Source organism: Asterias amurensis, chromosome 1 (assembly GCF_032118995.1).
Source record: "Asterias amurensis chromosome 1, ASM3211899v1".
NCBI lineage: Eukaryota > Metazoa > Echinodermata > Asteroidea > Forcipulatida > Asteriidae > Asterias > Asterias amurensis.
Genome location: NC_092648.1, coordinates 13,427,193 through 13,450,000, shown reverse-complemented (window position 1 = coordinate 13,450,000; position 22,808 = coordinate 13,427,193). Strand labels below are relative to the sequence as shown.

The following is a 22,808-nucleotide window of genomic DNA, read 5'->3' as shown; positions in this document are numbered from 1 at the left end:
GAGGGATTGTTAGATTCTGGCTGGAGCGGAGGCCATTCCGGCCAGGTTTGTTGAGGTTGAGGGACTCTGTGATATACTGTGGAAGTACGTCAGAGAATGCTTTGTGCGTGTTCACTGATGTTTTGAAGGTGTGCGTTGTCTAACTGGTAACCAGTGTAGTTGTTGGAGAAGAGTGGAGGCATGTGTATATTTAGGTTGTGAGAAAATGATACGTGCAGCATTGTTTCGGAACCTTAGTAGTCAGTCAATGCCAGCTTGCTTAATACCATTGAGGAGAGAGTTACAATAGTCCAGTCTAGACAACACAAGGGCTCTGGCTGCAGCATGGCATGTGTTTGTGTCAAAAGATATCAAATATTATTTGCATATTTTGGAGAGGTTTCTGATGTGATAGTTATGGCGTGTGTGCTCATTGTCATGGAGCTGTCGAAAAAGATGCCTAAATGTCGCACTGTTTGAGATGGCATAAATGTTGTGTTGTTCACGTTTACAGTCTGGTGAGAACGAGGCAAGCAAGATAAGAGACAAGCAGCAGTGTTTAGTATTTTCATTGGATTTTAGCAAGAACTTTGCTTGAATCAAATCTAGTCCACCATGCAAAGTTTCAAATCCTACTTATGTGGGGACATCATCAGATAAGATGATGTATCTGCAGAAAATAGTCATAAAATTGCGAAACCAGATAGCTGCTGACCAACACCCCCTGCAACGCCCACTTGTCCCCCAAAAAAGCTTAACCGATAATTGTCAGAGATAATTAATGATAAACTGGTTGGGTCAAATATGGGAAGGGTTTCCCTCATTCCTACAATCTAGACTGTTTTAAGAGGCCTAGGAGTATCAATTTCTTCCTTCAGCTCTCCTGAATTATTTTCATTTTCAAGACTGGCGTTTTAGCCTTGTTTGTTGCAAACTTGCATTTAAAAAAGGGAAAAAAAACCAAAATGTATCGGAAATGTGTATAACTTGGTAATAAACCACAAGTAAGGGAAACTGATGGGGGATAATTTAAATAGCTTTCAGTTGAAAGGTACTTTTACAAAACAGTATTTTGCTGTTTGCACTTTTTTGTAAATCCAGTAGTATTAGGATGCAGCAGACAAACCAGATTGTGATTGTATTTTTCTTTGAAGTGTTGCACATGCTAAGAACTACCTGAATATTGAAAATTAACCAACATTTTTGCTTCTTCTATAAAAAAATATGTTCTTTATCCTCATTTTTCCTCTTAAGAAACTTTTACCATAACCAAACTTGTTATAAATATGGTCATTTCTTTGACTTGGACTTTACAAAATAAAAGCAAAATCATTTGATGTACTTAAAGGTAGTGGACACTATGGGTAATTACTCAAAATAATTATTAGCCTAAGACCTTACTTGGTCACAAGTAATGGGGAGCTGTTGAAAGTATAAAACAGTGAGACAAACGGTTCGCTCTGAAGTAACGTAGTTTTCAAGAAAAAGTAATTTTCTACGAATTTGATTTTGAGACCTCGGTATTAGATTTTGAGATCCTGAAATCAAGAGTCTGAAAGCACACAACTTTGTGTGACGAGTGTATTTTCTTTCTTTATCATCTCACAACTTCAATACCGATTGAGCTCAAATTTTCACAGGTTTGTTATTTTATGCATATGTTGAGATACACCAAGTGAGAATTACCAAAGGTATCCAATGCCTTTCAACAATGTTAAATTTGCACCGAGATTAACTCTTTCAACGGCGTTTTGTTTATGTTTGTTTTGGGGGTTTTATTGCCTTTTGAAGACCTTTCTCACCTGACAAAATTGATCTTGCTGCTTGGTGTTTCCTTGGTACATCCCAAAGCCATGAGCATTTTTTTGAGTGATAAAACCCTCTCAGGATAAACATGTCTGTTGTGTCTGATTGATATCAATTATTTTTGAGTATATAGAAGATTGCCGATAATGGCACTTTGGTAATACATCAATAATTTTGTACAGTAGGAAAGAGTTAAAGAAAAAGTTATCACATTGTTGTGATATTTTTATACATTTTTATCTAATTTAATATATGGTTTGATATTAATAAAATGCAATACTTATTGTATACCACACATACTGATCATTGTCATTTGATTGGAGGAACACAAGTAAACCTTTTATCCACCATATTGCCATATATTTACAGCCGCGTTGCTCAAAATTTCATATTTGAGTCAAATATGGGAGATTATTGGATGCCGTGTGTAGGGTGGGCGATTTCCATGTCTCATCCAGTGGATTTTTTTTTTTTAACAAGTTTCAAATGATAAGGATCAATAAATAAATTTATAGAAAAGTATTGAATGCGTTTCATTCGTGCATTGTCACAGAATATGATCACTCGGTGAAATAAAACAATTAGATTTGTTTAACAATGCCCTAAAACTTGGTTCATACTTCCTGCGAATGTGATACAAATTTTGACGTCACAGCCCTGTTTTTTTGCAGCGAGTGTTTTGCAAATTGTTGAGCAAATTTCAGCTGATGCGAATTATTTGTTGCGAATTTGTGACATGGACATTCGTTTCGCATTCGCAGAAAGTATGAGCCGGGCTTAATATGTTATCTTTCTATTGTGGTATATTAACAGAATGGCCTTACCGAGAGTCAACATAACGTTTAATCCCAATGATACGGTGACAAGCTTCCAGCCGTACTCTTATGTATTTGATCGCTCCCAGTCTGTCGGCAGTGAAAATGACACCTTCATGACGACCAACATGCCGTTTTGGGTAAGACCCCCACTAGAACCTAAAGGTTTCCTTCAAACTATAGACCGATCCATTTTGCGCACCACCGTTGCTGGGTCGTAGCAGCTAAATGTTTTGTACATGAAGACATGGAAAAATCGTTGTCTTTTTAACTTTTATTGTGAATTCAGTGTTTTCCTCAATGGTTTACACACTTTCCCTGACAGAAAAGCATGACAATTGTTGGAAAATCTTGCTGATGTATTACATTTTAGAGACCCTACCATGCAGCAGACAGCACTTGTGCGTGCTGGCTAAAATGGATCTATAGGCCTGAAATTTAGGGCAGGGCACTCTGATGGAAGTGTTGTGGCCGAGCGGTTAAGAGCACCGGATTCAAACTCTGGTGTTTCTGATCAGCAGAGTGTGGGTTCGAATCCCCAACCTTGACACTTAAGTAAGACACTTAACCATTGCTCCGTCCTTCGCATGGGACGTAAATTCAATGGTCCCATGTGTTGTGTAACGCATGTAAAAGAACCCAGTGTACTTATCAAAAAGAGAAGGGGTTTACCCCGGTGTTCCTGGCTGTGGCTGCTGTATGCGCTGTAGCACCATGTAAACCATTACATGGCGTGCTAAGGATTCGGTCTCATAATTTCAAATTCTTCGTCCCACTCAATGTTTTGAGATGTTTTATGGCATCTAAAATCTCCAAATGAATCCATTATACAACTACAGTCATGTGTTTTGGCTCTCAACCGTTTCTATTTCTTTAAACAGTTCAAGTTTTTGGAATGCAAGTACATTAGTATAAACCACAAAGGAAACTGACTGGGTAAATTTCAGTTCAGTTTTGTGGTGAACATAGACAAAAATTGAACAGAACGGGATTTGAATTTGTGACTTCTGGAATAAAGTGCCTCGAAAAGAAAACAAAATTACAAAATAGGGAGACTAGGACTAGGACTAGACAGCTTAGTGGAGTGCCATCGCAAGTTCAAATCCCACTGTAAAGCTTTTTTTTTTTCCCTTTCCCCCATTTTGTCTGTCTGGTGCTACACATATTCTTTAAATTCCTCCTGAGTTATAACATCATGGAAGTTCCAGGTCTAGATTAAGATAATCCGGGCCCTCGAGCCCTTTTGGGGATTTAACATATTTGTTAAATCTCTTCTCTGTCACATGATTACTGATTTATTCACACGTCAGAGTGCAAAAGTGCACTGGAAGAAAAAAAAGCAGCAGGTTTGATTAGTCATGGCTGCAAAGAAAACCATTGCCAATTTCACATTATGGAATGTCCCAAATTCCACTTTCATTCCAAAGTTCACAAAGTTTTTACCAAAAGATACTGATCATACCATAATTGTTGGCTTGAACAACTTAGTTCTGTTCACTCTTTACAGCTATTGTACAGAATTGGTACAGAAACCATCATTGTTTATTGATGAAAGCTTACTGATGATGAAGTTCGTACTAGAACCATTTTATTCCCTGTGAAATCTTTTCCTCGGAAATGAGGTCATACTCGAGAAAACTTTATTATCTGAAAACCTAAGCAACTTGACAGCTGATTCCAGTTGTTACAACCAAAATTAAGGCATGCTGTGCAAAATTGTGCATGGCTTTTCACTATTTTCTCCTTACTCACACAATGGAGTGATTCCAAATTTTCACAGGTTTATTACTTCATGTATGAAATAAGATTGATCACACAAAACACGGGCTCTGTCCTTGTTTATTTTGTCAGCTCTACCAATCCTGTATAATTTACCTTTATCATGCTGCCTCCATCTTGTTCATGTTCCTCACATCAAATAACAATAATGAATGCTAATAATCATTTCGCAAATAGGAACCAGACTACGTTGTTCTTCCAGCCTCGGTTTGGTAATATTGATATCAATGGGAGAAATTCAAGATGGCTGCACCATAATAAAGGTCTATTGTAAACAATAAGCCAGAGTAAAAATTCCACTGTAACTTATTGGAACTTTTGTTGAATTTTGTCTCCTCCCTCAGTCTACAGTATATTTTGTGAGAGAGTATAACACTCTCCTTAAGGCCGGGCTATCACTCTTCATGGAAGGAGTTGGTGAGAAGCCATTCATGCCCTTGTCAGTCAGACAGCTAGTGTGGGGTTACGACGAACCACTCTTTGAATGGGTACATACGCATCTGCCCATGTTCCCGCTTCCGGAAGGCTTCGAGACACAGTTTGGATTCCTACTTGGGGTAAGGACTTAACTCAAGTACCCATGAACTGAGCAAGCATGACATAAAACATGCGTCTTTGTTTATTTATTATATGAAATATTACATTTAACATTATAAAAGCTGACATACAGAACCATCATCCCACCCATTATATCTGGCTACCCAAAATGTTGGGAAAAAATTGCCCACCTGCCCACCCAGACTTTTTTCCACTTTTCTCTCTCAATGTTATAGGAAGCACAACTTTTATTTTGTTTGCCACAAGTAGTAAGTTGTGTAAGTTGTTATTTAGCCTTTGAGAAAGACTCTGCAAGGGTCGAAACACCAGGCCATTAACTAATTTTGGCAAGTTGTGTAAGCCTAACAACAATCCAGTTCATTGTGGGAACCCATTGATGTCACTGCCAAGTCAAGTTTACATAAAATGAGTACAAAAGCTGCTTCATATTATACTGGCGCCTTCACAACTTGTTTTTTTCCCCTGAGGCTACAGCATTGAAACTAAACTGTGATCAAACAAATTTTATACAAAGATCCTTTGACTAATTTTATACAAAGATCCTTTTACTAGTTTTATACAAAAGACCCTGACCAAAAAAAGGGTGTTTGTAAAAAAAATAAAAATTTGTCGGCCTGGGTTTTCCTTACTTTTGTATAAAAATTATGGTTTGCCTTTTCCTCAATCACCAGTGCAGATAAAAAGTAAAATATTTTCCGGCATGTACGAACGTTTGATTCTTATTTAGCACACATTATTAGCTTATTATGAGCTTATTAACAAAAAGCATTTAAAAAAAACCATACACCAATCCACCAATAGGGTGCTCAAGGTGCTTGCGAACAAAGAGAGACACTTTTAAAGACAGTTTTTGAAGTTTTTATGAATTGCGAGACCTAGTATCTAGCACCTTATAAGGGGGTCTACAAGGTGACTTTTTGCTTGTGCGCGTGTGTACACATTTACTAGTCATTCTCCGCTGCTCGCTCAGAAATGCAGCGCTTACAAAGTAAGTAGATAAGGGTGATCGCAAGCACAGAGTTCTGCGGTAAGCAGTGCCATAGTATTGGACACAAGGCCTGCCAATTGTTGGGAAGGTATTGTGTTAAAAAAAATGCCCGTGGGGGATGTTTGAGATGAGAGAAATGCCTCTGGTGTGCAAGTACCTGCAAATTTATAATTATTTGGTGTGCGCTTTTCCTCCTTTAATAATAATAATAATAATAATAATATTAATATCGAAGTCTTATATAGCGCACGTATCTACCAAACAAGGTACTCAAGGCGCTGAGTATACACAAACTTTCAGAAAGATAGGTTGTTGCAGTGATGAATTCTGAGACCCAATTATTTAGCATCTTATAAGGGTTTACAGGGTGCTACGGCGCATTAAGCAGCCACAACCAGGAACACCGGGGCGAACCCCTTCTCTTTTCGATAAGTGCACTGGGTTCCTTTACATGCGTTACACAACACATGGGGCCAACGGCTTTACGTCCCATCAGAAGGACGAAGCAATGGTTAAGTGTCTTGCTCAAGGACACAGTGTCACGGCTGGGGATTCGAACTCACACTCTGCTGATCATAAACACCAGAGTTTGAATTCGGTGCTCTTAACCGCTCGGCCATGACTCTTCCTTTGTGAAGGTCTCAGTCATACTTGATGCTTTTTAAAAAAAAAAATTGTGTATAAAACCTTTGAAAAGGTTTTGTACAGGACTGTTACAGATCGAAGCCACCATTGTATAATTTTATTCCGAAAGCTGACTGACAATGAAGTTCATGCAATTTTTATTTGAAATATTTCTCTCTGAGAGGAGGTCATAGTCGAGAAAACTGTATGAAAATGAAAACCTATTACAAAAATTCACCAGCTGATTTTGGTTGTTACAACCAACATGTAGTGCAATGTGTTTACTCCTGACCCACACAACTGATTAAAGGTAGTGGACACTATTGGTAATTACTCAAGATGATTTTTATCACAAAACCTTACTTGGTAACGCATAATGGGGAGAGGTTGATAGTATAAAACATTGTTAGAAACAGCTCCCTCTGAAGTGACGTTGTTTTTGAGAAATAAGTATTTTTCCACGAATTCGATTTTGAGACCTCAGATTAAGAATTTGAGGACACCTTCGAGACCTCAGATTTAGAATTTGAGGTCACGAAATCAAGCATCTGAAAGCACACAACTTCGTGTGACAAGGATGTTTTTTTCTTTTGTTATTATCTCGCTAATTCGACGACCACCTGAGCTCAAATTTTTTACAGGTTTATTATTTTATTCATATGTTGAGATACACCAAGTGAGAAGACTGGTCTTTGACAATAACCAATAGTGTCCACTCTCTTTAAGTATAACTGAAAACTTCACAAAGGAGGATAAGCACACATCAAATCATTATAAATTTGCAGGTACTTGTTTCATGTATTTGGTTGATAATAATAATAAATAATAAAAGACATTTATATAACGCTCTTACACGATCGGTACCACAGCGCTTTACGAGAAACTGTACAATAAGCAAATACATAAATAATGGCACTGATAATGGGAAAACAGTCAAAGCAATCAGTCATTGAACAGGAAAGTTTTGAGATGTTTCTTGAAAGCTGCGAGTGACTCCGCGGAATGAATTTGATGAGGGCGTACGGTTCCAAAGGCGCGGAGCATGTGCGTAAAAAGCACGATCCTCAGCAGCAGAATGCACCTTTGGAACTGCCAAGAGTGTATTGTCTGAACCAGAGCGAAGGCCAGGTCTTCCAGGTTGGTAAATCTTGATGAGACTGGTGAGGTATGCAGGAGCGGTATTGTGAAGACATTTGATGGAGAGGTGGTGTGACGTGGTCGTATTTACGACACTTAAAAATCAGTTTGGCAGCCCGGTTTTGGACGCGCTGAAGACGTTTGGTATCAGATCATGAGATCCCATGTAGCAATGAGTTAGAATAGTCGAGTCTTGACGTGACAACTGCCCGAACAGTCTTCTCGCACGTTGAATTGTCGATAAATGGCCTTCACAAGATGCGTCCACAAGATCAATCAAGACATGAACACTGTCGTCGACCATTTTGTCAGTTCCACCAATCGTTTACAAAGTTTGTAATCTCCCTATTCCATTTCAGAGAAACAACACACCATTGGGCGAGTACACAGCTTTCACTGGAGTGCAAAACAAGACAAGAGTCAACGAAATCAACAGATTTAATGGGCACTCAAAACTAAACTACTGGAAATCTGATTATGCTAATCAGATTGTTGGATCAGGTATTTATAATATTTACCTTTTTATGCTTAATAATAATAGTAACCAGTTTTTGTATAGCGCTTTTCACACCGAAGGGTGTCTCAAAGCGCTTTCCGACATTATTACCCCTGGTCACTGGGCCTTAACTCATTCCTTAAACCATCTCAGCTCCCTCGAGGGGGAGTATACAGCCTGTCAACAAAATATGCGCTACTTGGCTAAATCAACCACAAGAACTATCTCTGTCCTCACACGTTTACCCCTGGGTGGAGAGAAGAAATAGCTTTGGGTTGAAAGTTACATTTCCAAAACAATATTTTGCTGTTTGCACTTTGTTTAAAATTCAGCCCAAGGAGTAGGTGGCAACAACCCCTGGAAAAATAGTTGATTGTAGGCCACACCTTGAAGTGGCCTTCAGGCCTTGTGTGTCTGGCGACTTGCATAAAAAAATATAAAAAAATAGAATTTAGTGTTTGTAGAAACAAACACTAGGTGTTCGGCTATTGTTGGGTCAATGTTTCAATGAATAAAAAAAGTGTTGTTAAAAGCTCGTCAAAGTTCAAAGAAATCAAACGAAAATGTTTCTCGATGTGTGATATGGTAAATAAAGTATCAATGTCTACATTTCAACCTAAAAGCCATTAATTAACGCCTTTTCAAAGCATTCTGCAGGCACTTCCACTTTAAAAAGGTCAAGAGAAGGTCACCAACATACCCATTTGTGTGAAGTACGTAAGGCCCTTTGTATAGATTGTCAAAATAGCTTTTGTGGTTGAGGTTTTGCAACTATGCTTTTTCTTGCGGACAATCGACATCGAGAGGAAGAATAAAAACTTTTAGAAAAGAAAAAATCTAACAATAACAAAGAGTTGTTCGGACTGCCCGAACACCTACAAATAAAAAAATCAGTAAGAGCACAAGGAAGCACCACAATAAATGAATAAGAATGGTGATTAGACAAGACCCTTGCAGAACTTACTTGCAGAATTTGTTTTTAATGATTTTCAGTAAGTTTAATGCTTTTGAGGAAGACTCAGTAAGGGCAAGTGTCTGACCATTAACTTTTTTTTTTTTTTTTCTGTAAGAATACAGATAAAAGTAATAAAGCATGAACAAATAGACAACAAATAGATCAAAGAGGGGCATCAAATAATAACAAAAACACACACATAAGAAAGAAAACAAAGCTTGTTTAAAAAGATAGCACTGTTTTGACTCTTTGTAATCATCACCGTAGTAGTGAGACAATCGGATAAGCAATGTTTATTTTTCTCTTTAAACCATCGCACGCTAGCCAAATACACAGACATTTTCAAGGCTGATTGTCGCTTGTGCATGATTTGACACTTTTTTTGTGATCTTTCATTACGAAACCGGGACAATGTCGCAACCTTCCATTTCCTTTAAACAACAGTCAAATTTAGGGATCATCAATTTTTTTAATTCAATAGCTTTGTAATCCAGCGAACAACAATGCTTTTATCAATGTAGGACCACCCGGTTAAAGGTACTGGACACTGTTGGTAATTAGTCGAAATAATGTTAGCATAAAAACTTACTTGGGAACAAGCAATGGAGAGCTGTTGATAGTGCAAAACATTCTGAGAAACGGTTCCCTCTGAGGTAACATAGTTTTTTAGAAATAGGTAATTTTTCACTCAAATTTTTTAAAGACTACCGTCCTGAATCCTTTGACAATTACCCAAGGTTTCCAGGGGTCGATTTCACAAAGAGTTAGGAGTATTCCTAACTAAGGAGATATTAAAAACGTAAGACTAGTCTTAATTCTTTGTGAAATCCACTGGCTATAAGTGCATACCTGCAGTTGATAAGCACATTCTGTACTTACTTATGGTTAACAGTAGGGTATAATAACTGTGTCTCCGTATGCCAGAGGAACGAATCCCAAAGGCCCTTCTATACAGTGAGTTGTCCTTAGGGAAGCGCACCCGTGGGCGCCCTCTGCTCCGCTAGAAAGATGTGGTAAAGAAAACCATAAGAGCAGCGGGCATACCAGCTGACTGGGAATGCCTGACAAAAGACCGGCCTGCTTGGCAACGGCTTGTCCAACAGGGCGCTGGGCATATACAAGATTCATAGGCCCAGAGCCAGGAGGAGCGACGTGCACGATGGCACGCCCGTGCTGAAGGACGACCTCTGCAGGCATCATCTGACAGGATGGCCTGACGATGATGATGATAATAACTGTATAATTATTGTTTACAGATGGCATGATGTATCACATGGGAATTAAGGAGGACGAGACATTAAATTTGTTCCATCCTGATCTCTGCAGGTGAGTTTCTATTTTACTTTAGAACAAAGGACAGGAAACAGGATTTACTTATGTACTTTCCTTTCTCTTTAATCGGACAAGAATGCAAAGTTTGAGTGGCGAATATACATGTGAGGCAAATCCCTGCATGCTTCCTTTTAATAGGCGGCCTCCTTTTTTTTCTTTTCCTTTTTTCTTTTTTTCTGTTCTGTTTTCATAAAAAAAGGATACATTTTAACAATCTCATACAATAACAAAAATTTTTTGAAAAAGAAGCCCAGCCGGCTGTATTTAAAAATGTGTTTGGCGGCCATTTTGAAAAAAGGGAGATTAAAGAAGACATCCTTTCTTTTTTATTATGGCAGAAATCAAATCCTGTTCTATTCAATATTTGTTTCTATGTTCACCACAAAACTGAACTGAAATTTATCCCAGTCGGTTTCCTTTCTGGTTTATATTAATGTACTTGCATTCCAAAAACTTGAACTCTTTAAAGAAATAGAAACGATTGAGAGCCAAAACACATGACTGTAGTTGTATAATGGATTCATTTGGAGATTTTAGATGCCATAAAACATCTCAAAACATACATTTTGAAGCTTATTACTAAAATCTTAACATTTTTAGGCTGCATTTCTGAGATGAAAAGTCCCCTATCAGCTTAATGGATAGCTTTAGATTCTTATCAAAATTTAGGGTCAGGTGATCATGTTGTCACGCGACCATGTTTGTATTCATATAACCATGGAGGTACCTCCATGATATAACGCATTTGTATCCTAAATGTTAAACCCATTGATATGACAGTACAAGGTCAAATACTTTGACCTAGTCAAATACTTTGACCTTATTCTTTTGACCTTTGATGAGGGGTTTGCTTAATTTCTGCAAATGGCTTAGCCAATAGAATCAGTATCTTTTTGTTTGAGTGGCATTATTAAGCAACAGTCAGTTGACTTCCAATGTTCCCCATACTTGATTTTCAAAAGCGTGTCCTTAATATAGTTAGTTCCCTGACGATGACTAGAGCAAGCTAGTCGAAACGTTGAGACCAATTCAGAACTTACTCCGCGGCTGTACAGTTAATTACGATCCTATAAGCTAAAGTAGTAGTCCAGTCTATTTTCTATACCATCCGCCCTGGTAATAGTTAAAAAGCAGGACAGTTCTTTTCAGAACTGAGAAGTCTACCAGCTGATTTTACAATGACCAGGATAAGTTTTGTTTTCTAGATTCTGAATCACAGATGGTCTTTGTAGCCAGTAACATTTTATTTTTGTTTAAATCATTATTGAGACAAGTGTATTCCATATGGGAGTCCACACTACAGTTATTGTTTCAGATTGTTAAGAGACCAGGGGTGGGTTTCACAAAGAGTTAGGACTAGTCTTATCTCGAGTTAGGACGAGTTACTAGTCCTAACTTAGGATTAGCCGTACGTTTTTGATATCTCCTAGAACTAGTTCTAAGTTAGGACTAGTCCTAACACTTTGTGAAATCGACCCCAGCCGATTGATTGCAGAAAATGATTTTTTTTTTAGAGCCTTTTAATTTCTGTATATAATTCACCTTACACCGAGACATGGGTATAATCTTGTCGATTTTGTTAATAACTCGATATTGCTGTGGGAGCTTAGCTACTCTATCAAGTATATCAACAATAATCTGACTCAGTGTCAGGAATTAAGTGTATTTGTTATCTTTTAAATCCATATTAATTGATAAACTTATGTCTTTATCAGAAAAGCAAGCAGAGACAACAATACAAAATTTGTAAGGTTTTTCATCCGTCTTATCTGATCAAGTTTCTTTTACACAGGGATGTGATTTCTCTGTTTTTAAACAGAAATCCGTTTTTTTTTTCATAAAATCAATTTCATTAAAAAAATTAAGCTAAAACCATATGCCAGTGTTTGCAGAGTAGGGCTTTAAAACCAAAGATAAAAGTTAATATTGGGCTTAATCTCGCAAAGTTTCGAACACGCTTGCTTTCGTGCTTTGCGTTTTGGTTTTTTCTGAACAGTCTATCACATCCCTTTTCCTCTGTGCCTTTGATCTACAGGTCCATGCCCTACACTTTTGTAAAAGACGATTATCTGGAAGGTATTCCCTTGAAAATGTTTGGGGTACCTGCCTATGCCTACGAGAACAGCAGTACATACCCAGAGAATCAGGGTTTTCTGGTTAACGAGAAGGATACCGTACCTTCAGGACTCATGAGAATCGACCCCTGTAGATACGGTAACATTAATTTTTGTTTTTGTCCCAGTCATGATGAAATTGTTGTTGTGTTGTTTATCATTATCGAACCATGCTGGAAACATATTTGATCAAGTTATTGGTGCAATAAAGTTATTTGATTTTAAACTAAAACCACTTTCCCACTGGATCCATTGCGAGATCGGGATCCTGCAACAAGATTAGTTGCAGGCGTGAAATCGCGGTCGCGTTCCCACTACAGTATGATTGCGCATTGATCCCCTTTTTGGGAACGGAAGTGGGTTCAAAAAATTATTGTTTTGCTAGTAAATTGCGGGGTCTGATTGTCCGTTGCGTTCCCACTAGACTTTTGATCGCCCATTAATCCACAAGGGCGATCAGATCCCGCTTTAATCCTACTCCCGAGGAGGATCAAAATTGCACGGTCAGATCCTGATCGCACTCAGGTTCCCAATGTAGCTTATTTCTCTTTGATCGCTCTTTCAGCGTCTTGATCGCCCTTTTCTCGAATTGGGAGGTCAATGCAGGGTGCAGTGGGAACGGGGTCCTATAGACAAATACAGCTACCGTTAATATGATTAAAAAGATCTGTGGAAAAGCAAACAATCCTCCCTGGCTTAACAGTAATGTCATCCACAAAGAAGGTGAACAAACAGTGGGTACTGATAATGTACCCTTGTGGGAACACAGGGGGACATCGCTCCATGGTTAAACCAATGTTTGTATGAGAGAGATTGGCTGCTGCCAGTTTAGTTTTGTACATCCCCTTGCCCTTGTGGGAGTTTGAGTTCCCTTGATGGAAAGATCATCTAAACAAACAATCAATGAACAAACAAAACAAGTATGTATTTACAGTTTGTAATTCACAGACAGAAAATAAGAAAGCCTGCTCCCAATTTCCTAGAGCTTTCTGAAATGCCCGAAAAAAACAATTATGCAGGAGAAAGTGACCAACGAAAATGATGTGTCAGGTGGATGAAGACAGTGAGATTAAAACATTGCTTAGGCATAGAAAAAAGTTGCTTAGGCAAAATAGATTACCAGACAAAATGTCATTAAGTATAAGTTGATTGGACTAGTATGGTGCCTTTTTATTTCTTAGCTCATTATTTATTTGGAGGATTATTTTCGCTTAACAGCTCTTAAACAATTAAGAGTCACAGTCTGATTTAGAATTAGAACTGAATGTAAATACAAAATTAATTTATTTTGTACCCGTATTTTTTCCCTTTCTTTTCAGGAACACCAATTGCCCTGTCGAATCCGCATTTCTTCAATGGGGATCCCTGTCTTCAGGTGGGAGGCCTGAAACCCAATGCTGACAAACACCGAAATTATTTCTCCATAGAACCTGTAAGTAGTAAACAAAATCTGCTATCAAAGGTTGTCTGTCATTCAAAATGCTACATTTTGGTGCGGCACTTGGTGGCCGAGCAGTCAGGCTCACTGGATCCAAGCTCCGGTGTTTCTGATCAGCAGAGTGTCAGCTCAAGTTCCGGTCTCGGCACTCGCGTCCTTCAGCACTACGGGAATGCTCCATTTAATGAAAGAGTCTAAAAAGAAACAATCTTTTCGTTCCGCAAATTACACCTGTTATCTCCATGTAATTGCTTTTCTGAAAAGTGGACTTTATTTGATCAGTCACAAACAAGTGGTAATGCTGAATGACCCAGACAAAGAAACTGGTCTACCACAATTCAATTGATGCAAACAATTCAAGACTCTCTCACTGAAAAGGATGTATACTTGCCGAGTTTCAGTGGCCAAACTTTAATTTATTTTTCCCTTAATGGGAAAACACTCAACTAATGTTGCCTTGTTCTTTGGTGGGGGACATAAAAGCTGACCATAATTCCGTCTTGCTTTGCTTGGGACAAAAAGTCATAGATAGGTCCCGTGTACTGGGATTGGTACTGCTTGTCAAAAAACCCTGAGCATCATCGTGTCTGGTTCACATAGTAAGGACCCTTGATTGCATGTTTCCTTGGGCTTGTGACTAGCTACGGTGAGGAAGTTCACTTATGAGGCATCCTTTGTTTCAATATCAGAATATAGTAATAGTACTAATAATAGATGTTAAATTTGCATCGGGGATAAAGAATATTAGTTTTTTTTTTTTTTTTACCCATGCACCGATGTGTGTTAGCACTGTATACTCAGTACTTTCGGTAGTCTAGTTGGTAAGACACTGCTCTAGAATTGCAAGGGTCGTGGGTTTGAATCCCACCCGAGTAACATGCCTGTAATATAGGATTTGAGGCATTGTATGGTGAGGTATCAATGTATATTTGGTTTGCTGACACCATGTGTGTATCTACTTGCCAGGTAGAGTTTGTTCTTAGAGAACTGTGTTGCTTTATTCAAGACCCCCGATTATCTACTCCGCGGCAGTAGAATAAACCAAGAAAGTTCTCTAAAAACAAACTCTACCTGGCAAGTAGATACACACATGGTGTTACCGCAAATAAAATATACATTGATGCCTGTAATACTAATAATACTCATAGAAAATGAAGCTGGTTTGGATTTAAGGGTGAACCATACAAAATAAATGAATTGGTTATTGACTTAGTAATTTAACTAAATCACAGAATTGAATTTTTAATCACAGATTCTAGGAATGCCTTTTAAGCTACGCATGAGATTACAGATTAACCAGTACATCCAGGCTGACAGTGATATACCGTAAGTAGTGAAACTTTATTCACACCTCTCGCTTTATTCGCATCTGGGTTTAGCCAGTAGTTGGTATATTATGGGTTTTTAAATTTTTATATAAACCTTTATTGTCACTTTGATTTTAAAAATCAATATATAAAATTAATTGAGTTTTTTTTTCAATGATATCGCAGCTTGCAAGAGAAGGATAAAATTTTCCTTTTGTGCCAGTAAATCCTTGAGCTTGTCGATCGCGCTATATTCCGTGAGCCTTTATTGAATTGGGTCAAGTTGGGGTAGTGGTAACTCTCCCGCCTTCTACCACTTGGGTCCCGGTTTGAAGCACGTCGGGGGCACTATGTGGATTGGGTTTTCCTTAATTGTCTTCTCTCCATTGGGTTCTTGGCTAGTACAGTGATAAAGTTTGCTTTTCTGAGAGTCCTTGGCTACACAACCCGAACAAATGAAATGAAACTTTTGAGGTCCACACTTTACGTATCATATGATATGCTTACCCACATCCCTGCACCCCCCCCCCCCCCACACACAGTCGTGTTTGACCATTTTGTTAGACACCTATTTTACTTTCTGTTCCTATTTGATTTTGGACACAAATGACTAGTGAGGACCTGTGAAACCAAAGAACCGACTAGTGAGGAACTATTGTCCCGATTGGAAAAATGTCCTTGGGTGGTGGGGGGGGGGGGTGTAGGCCATACAAACCCACACACACACACCCAGGATCAGCAAGGAAAGCTGCAGCAACAATTCATCTGACATTTGTCCATCTGGTTATATGTTTTCTTCTTCTGCAGGCAAACAGGGAGTGTGAACACAAGGTTCATGCCAGGATTTTGGTTTGAGGAGGTGGGTTATTTGGCTCTTCTATATTTATTTAGTAACTTTTATTGATTGCTACCTCCTTGGAACTACATGTTCCCTATATCGTCTTCTCCTGGAGATGATCACTCAGGGCATACTGATCAAAATGTTGAGTTGTTAACCACTGTTTCTTTCAGAACAAACACTACTTAAAAGAGATATTTACACGGTGTTGCCACAAACCTCTCTTAGTTTGATGTACCCTGTATATGTATTGGCCTTTCTATTGCAAATATTATTAAGAGGCTTCAGGCCTAAAGCATTTTTCAAGGCATCTGAAAGCACATACACTTATGCAACAAGGATGTTTTTTCTCTTCATTATCCTCTTGAAACTTGGATGACCAACTGAGCCCAAATGTTCATAGCTTTGTTATTTTATGCATATGTTGAGACACACCAAGTGGGAATACTGGTTTGTCAATTACCAAAGTTGTGCATTGCCTTTAATGACTGTGTTTGTAACTCTGGTCTCTACAGGATGTGACTGCCAATGAAGAGGTGATCGGTTACTACAACAACGGAATCAAATTGACTGGAATCATATCAAGTCTACTACAGTATTTGTCTATATGTATAGGTTCATCGATCATCGTAGCATTTATCACTGTCGGGCTCTGCAAGTTATCAAGAAAAAGCAACAAAAGTATTGTAAGTATCTTCAAGTTCAACCCCTACCCCCCAAACAACATAAAACAAATAGATACAAAAGGAGATGGAGTTTGTTTGTGGAGGACCACTTATCTAATGGTAGTGGCATTGTGCAATTCTTCCACTTTATCTAAACCTTTGTATGGTTCTAAGGTTTGCGTGCTGTGGCCGAGCAGGTTAGAACTCCGGGCTCATGCTCTGGTATTTCTGATCGGCAGACTGTGGGTTTTGAGTCCTTGTTGTGACACTAGTGTCCTTAAGCAAGGCACTACACCACATCGTCCATAAGATGGGACGTACAGCCATAGGTCCTGTTTGTTGTGTAGTACACATAAAAGAACCCAGTGTACTTTAATCGCTAAGAGAAGGGATTTGCCCTGGTGTTCCTGTTTTAATTGGATGCATATTGTGCCACAGCACCTTATAAACCATAACCAATGCTATGTAGAAGAACAGGGTCTTTTACTCAATGTGGGTCCATATTAACCTTGTAGGGAAAATATTGAGCGCTTTGAGACGTGATGTTTTAAAGCGCTATATTAGCCTTGCTCAAGGCAGTCGAATTATTCACTCCGAAAAAAGACCGCTGCTGTATAAAAACCCACCCGTATTCACTGTGCGTAAAACCCACCCGTATTCACTGTGCGTAACATCGCACGACACGATGCCCCCGTACACTATCCGCATGCGGAGGCCGTCAGGCCGACAGCCTTGTAGGATCTGTGTTGAAGCCACTGACCTCATTACTATAATAAGCGAAGAGTTCCCACGGTCAGCTCATTACCATAATGCCCGCGAAAGACGAGACATGTTTACCTCACACACCACCACCACGGACGCATGATAGGGTCCAAAGGTCGTGATAAGGGAAGTGCGTGATTGGACGTCAAAATGAATAATTCATTTGCCTCACATCCTGTGTTGTCTGATAGGTCTGCCGAACGATATACATATTCATGAGCTGCATACTAGCATATCCTCGAGCCCCCCCAATTTCGTCCACTATTGGAATTTTTTCAATACAACACATTAAAACGGGAAGATACCGATCCGACAAGGCTGTCGGCCTGACGGCCTCCGCATGCGGTTAGTGGTGTACGAGTGCGATGACTTGTGTGAACAGTATTCGTGCGATGTGACAGTGTGTATACGGGTTGGTCATTCGGTGTGATCGCACACACCATGCACAGGGTATACGGCGGGTGGGTTTACAGCTGCGTCTTTTCGGAGCGATTAATGCGACTGCCTTGAGCAAGGCTAGCGCTATATAAGAACTGTGTAGTTAGAAATTGGTTTTATTGAGAAACCAGTTCTATTAAGGTACCCTTTTCTGTTACAGAAACCAGTTCTTTTCAGAAACCAGTTCTATTCAGGAATCGGTTCTATTTAGAACCAATTCTACTCTGAAACCGGTTCATTTCAGAAACCAGTTCTATTTAGAACCCAGCTCTATTCTGAAACCGGTTCTTTTCAGAAACCAGTTCTATTCAGGAACCAGTTCTATTTAGGGCCTGGTTCTATTCTGAAACCGGTTCTTTTCAGAAACCAGTTCTATTCAGAAACCAGTTCTATTTATAACCCGGTTCTATTCTGAAACCGTTTTTTTTCAGAAGCCAGTTCTATTGAGAAATTAGTTCATATATCTAGAAACAATAGTACTGATTTGGCAGTTACTAGAAAGAATCACTCCCAGTATTAAAGTTTTATTCGTTATCAAATTTCCCCTTTTTCCTTTTCTTCTTTCAGATAAAGGATACAGACGACCCAACTTACAATTCCATCGGGCATGACAATTTGGAGCACTCGGTTAATCACAATCACACAGAGAAAGACACCAAAGACGTTGTATGATGTGGGTGTGTGTGTGATGCATGTGTATTATGATGGTTGTCTCTCAAGGTATTCCTGTTATTTTTTTACAACAGACAAAGGACGGTTCAACAGTTAACCATTTTGATACAGTAGACAGTTTTAGTTGACTGTATACTCATACCCCCTCTCCCTCACCATAGGCAACTTTAAGTCAAGCACTCAAGCCTGGGGTGGATTTCACAAAGAGTTAGGACTAGTCTTATCTCGAGTTGGGACCAGTTACTTGTCCTAACTTAGGACAATCCATGCAATTTGTATATCTCCTAGGACTAGTCCTAAGTTAGGACTAGTCCTAACTCTTTGTGAAATCGACCCCTGGGCACACAGGCGATGTTGTTACATAGCTGAGATTTTGCAAATGTTCACCCTCTATACCCAAGCTTACCATCAGTGGGAAGAGAAAAATTTTATCTTTCAATTGATGGTTAAAAAAAAAAAAAAAAAAATCTTTTATGCAATTCCTTCAAATTTGTTTATTTATTTATTGATAACCTACAGGGTTAACCGCCCTTGATGGATATCATCAAATAAATAAATAAGGAAGCAATGGAAACATTCAGTAAAATAAATATATAAATGTTTTAAAAGCAAACAGAGTAAAAGTTAAAACATATAATCATGGAAAAAGGATTTAGAATCAAAATAATTAAAAAATATATAGCAAATAAATATTTATTTAATTGCAGCTGCCCTCCTTATCATGCTGAGGTTTCGAAACCAACTCAAATATTTTAGTAAGAAATTATTTCTTTCTCAAAAACTATGTTACTTCAGAGGGAGCCGTTTCTCACAATGTTTTATACAATCAACAGCTCTCCATTGCCTGTTACCAAGTAAGTTTTTATGCTAACAATTTTTTTGAGTAATTACCAATAGTGTACAGTGCCTTTGAGAGGATGGAGATAGATTTCCTCTTCAAGAAACAAATAAGGCAAACCCTGCTGATTGTGTGAGTCTTTCTTATGCAAGTATAAAATAGTGTTATTAATTATTTTAAATGTTATCAAATAACTGTGATTCCGATCGATCGAATGGTGTTTAATAGTTAGAATTTGCACAGCAACTTCTATCTGCCTTTCACGAGAGGGTATTTTATCAAGCTATTTAAAAATATATTTGATTAATCAAACTGCTGTTATAAGTTGTTTTTATGTTTTGAATTTTACTTTTTTGCTATGAAACTAATTTTTGGGGATGTGAAGGATGTGTGCTGTGTGCCTTGACCGTTATGATGTGACAAACTGTTTTACAGTGCGAGTATGCTCTGAATTGACTGTGTGGTAATGAACGGGTTGGTGGCTGACCACTGGTAATGGACCAAGCCAAAGGGAGGTCTAAAGATCAATTGTATATGATGTCACAAGCCCCCAAAAAGTCTGCTCTTTGAGGTCAATCATTGTGACTTGGCGTGGCTGAGCGGTCTTGTTAAACGGACCCTAGCTCTGGTGTTGTTAGCACGGCCTTTCCAAGGCAAAACAGCGCAACTCAAAAATTTGTTTTGTTTATACAAGATCATTTTGGGGGTAAATTGAGGGTGTTTATTCCCATTTCAAAGGCACACTATGTATGGATGTGAATATAGCATGTCCTACATCAGCCTCTTTTTACACTTCTGGGGTGGATTTCACAAAGGTAGTCCTAACTTAGGACTAGTCCTAGGCAATGCTAAGAGATAGGACCAGTCCTAAGTTAGGATGAGTTACTGGTCCTAACTTAGGACCAGTCATATCTCTTAGCATTGCCTTGGACTAGTCCTAAGTTAGGACTACCTTTATGAAATCCACCCCTGCTCCTTTTTATGACAAAGCAGGTTGTCTGTGTACTTTATTTTCTCAGCATGTAATTTTTCACGTTAGGCTGTTTTGCCATGGAAGGTGCATGCAGCAGCAAAGTGTGGGTTCCATTCCCTTGATGACATTTGTGCCCTTGATCAAGGCGCCATAATTGCTTCCTACAAAGTTGGGAAGGTAGGGCATTCTGTCTACCAATACCCATACCTACATCCTTAGGGACTGCGACGGGGGTAACTAGGTTTCAGCCCCAGGAGTAGTTGGCTATACGTGTGCACCAGGTGACAATAGATTTGGGTCGAAAGCCCTCACCTTGGAGTGGTTATTTTTCAGGATATAGCACCCAACTCACAAGGCTGGATGGCCCTCAAAACCCTGTGAGCTGGGCGATTAGCCTAATATATATATTTAAAAGTTGGCTGAGAGTCGTTTGCACATTTCCATTGTTTGACATCAAAGATGTTTTAAAACTTTTTACCATGCTTTTTGTAATGACCTTGTTGTACTTCTAATGTGATGCATTTATTGCGCCGTTTATGACACAAAAGTAACCTTTTTAGTGTTCAATATGTTTTTTTTAGTGGGTATTAAGTTAACAAAATCATGAAAAGTCACAGATAATTTACAAAATGTTTTCGAAGAACAATGAGTTAGACACATTATTGCGTTTTGTTGAATTTCTTTTGATTCTTATTTTTGATGTATTTTGCCTCAAAGAGACAAAGAGAAAATATATTTGTATTGTATACAAATCGTCAGTTTAGACCATGTGAAAGTTACTTCAAGTACTGCTTAAAAGTCCTTTACAGTCTACCTACAGCATATATAGATACTGTATACAATGTCCACTAGTCTGCCACTATTGGAGTCAAATATAATTATCATATGGTGCATGGCAGACTACATGTGCATTGCTTACAACGCACATTACGTAAAATATGCACTGTATAGCAACAAATTACCATAATGACACTGGGAATGACACCCAAAATGCCGATGTATAGCTTTGGTTTTTGAAACCGTTTGATTGTTTTTATTCTATATAAATATAAATATATATACAATCAAAGTAACATGTACAAAATTTTATTTCAAAAGGTGGTCGCATTTTTTATACAGGGAACCACAATTTAAGAAGGGTTACTGTCGTAACCCTTCTCAGATTCAAACTGTTATCTTTTTACATATTTTGAAGCGCAATGTATCTCAAGATGCTTTTTTACTGTCGAAAGCTGCTGTAGGCTTCTGACCAAAAGTTTTTATTGGCAATATTTATAAGAGTGATTATCAAACTTAAACCTGCCCTAACGCATGATCATTGATGATAATAGTGTTGTCATTATATATTTGGTTTGCGGTAACACAATGTGTGTATCTACTTGCCAGGTAGAGTTTGTTCTTGGAGAACTGTCTTGCTTAATTCTTTGAGACCAACCCAAGAACTGACTCCGCGGCAGTAAGTTAATTATGATCCTACAAGCTAAAGTAGTAGTCCCAGCCTATTTCTATACCACCCGCCCAGGTAAAAGTGAATAAGCAGGACAGTTCTTTTCAGAACTGAGAAGTCTCCCCGAACACCCGAACAATCTACTCTGGGGTAGTAGAATTACGCAAGACAGTTCTCTAAGAACATACTCTACCTGACAAGTAGATACACACATATGGTGTTTGTATATATTGATACCTCACCATGCAATGCCTCAAATCCTATATAGTGTTGTCATTGTCAGCAGCTGCTAGAACTTTATATGTTTTCTTTTACTCCTATGAAACTCCTATTGTCTGACCGTTTTATATTATCCAACTCATGTTTGAATTATGGTCAACTTGATATTAATGTTATTAAGTTATTAATAATCCAAATCTGTGTTTAATGCTGCTTTACTTTTTATAGCTAGATGCACTAAATTAAGATTTATATTATTTTTTGTAAGTCGGCATATTTAATGTAAACTAATAATGAATAATAAAAAAGAGAGAATTACAATGATATATGTATGAGTCATCTGTGTTTGTTCATTTGCAACAACAAAAAGCAGTTGCTCCGAGAAACCGGTCATTATTGATGAATTATAACAAATAAATTGGCTAGTCTTTTTTAATTAGGTATGTTTCTGTACATGTTGTACGTGTAAAGATAAGGTACAGTATTCAGTTGGTATTGTCCAGTTCATTTTGTTTGTTTTTGTTGTTTGTAACTGTTTTTGGTGGAAGGGTCTCCATAGGGGGAATGAGACTGGGGTGCTCCACAGGGAATTTTGTGTACCAAGTAGGGCCTAAAGAGGGGGGATGGT

At 38.4% G+C, this 22,808-nt stretch overlaps 1 protein-coding gene across 1 annotated transcript in view; it reads left to right on the top strand.

The window, feature by feature from the left end:
* The window catches only part of LOC139946379 (scavenger receptor class B member 1-like), a 44,279-nt gene extending 22,305 nt beyond the window's left edge, over positions 1-21,974 (top strand). The window contains exons 4-13 of the mRNA XM_071944025.1: positions 2,599-2,740; positions 4,724-4,936; positions 8,046-8,187; positions 10,394-10,463; positions 12,505-12,683; positions 13,903-14,015; positions 15,274-15,347; positions 16,136-16,187; positions 16,682-16,852; positions 18,599-21,974. Of these exons, the coding sequence (XP_071800126.1) occupies positions 2,599-2,740; positions 4,724-4,936; positions 8,046-8,187; positions 10,394-10,463; positions 12,505-12,683; positions 13,903-14,015; positions 15,274-15,347; positions 16,136-16,187; positions 16,682-16,852; positions 18,599-18,703 (1,261 nt within the window). The 3' untranslated portion in view covers positions 18,704-21,974. The remainder of the gene's footprint in view (positions 1-2,598; positions 2,741-4,723; positions 4,937-8,045; positions 8,188-10,393; positions 10,464-12,504; positions 12,684-13,902; positions 14,016-15,273; positions 15,348-16,135; positions 16,188-16,681; positions 16,853-18,598) is intronic.
* The last annotated feature ends 834 nt before the right edge of the window (positions 21,975-22,808 follow it).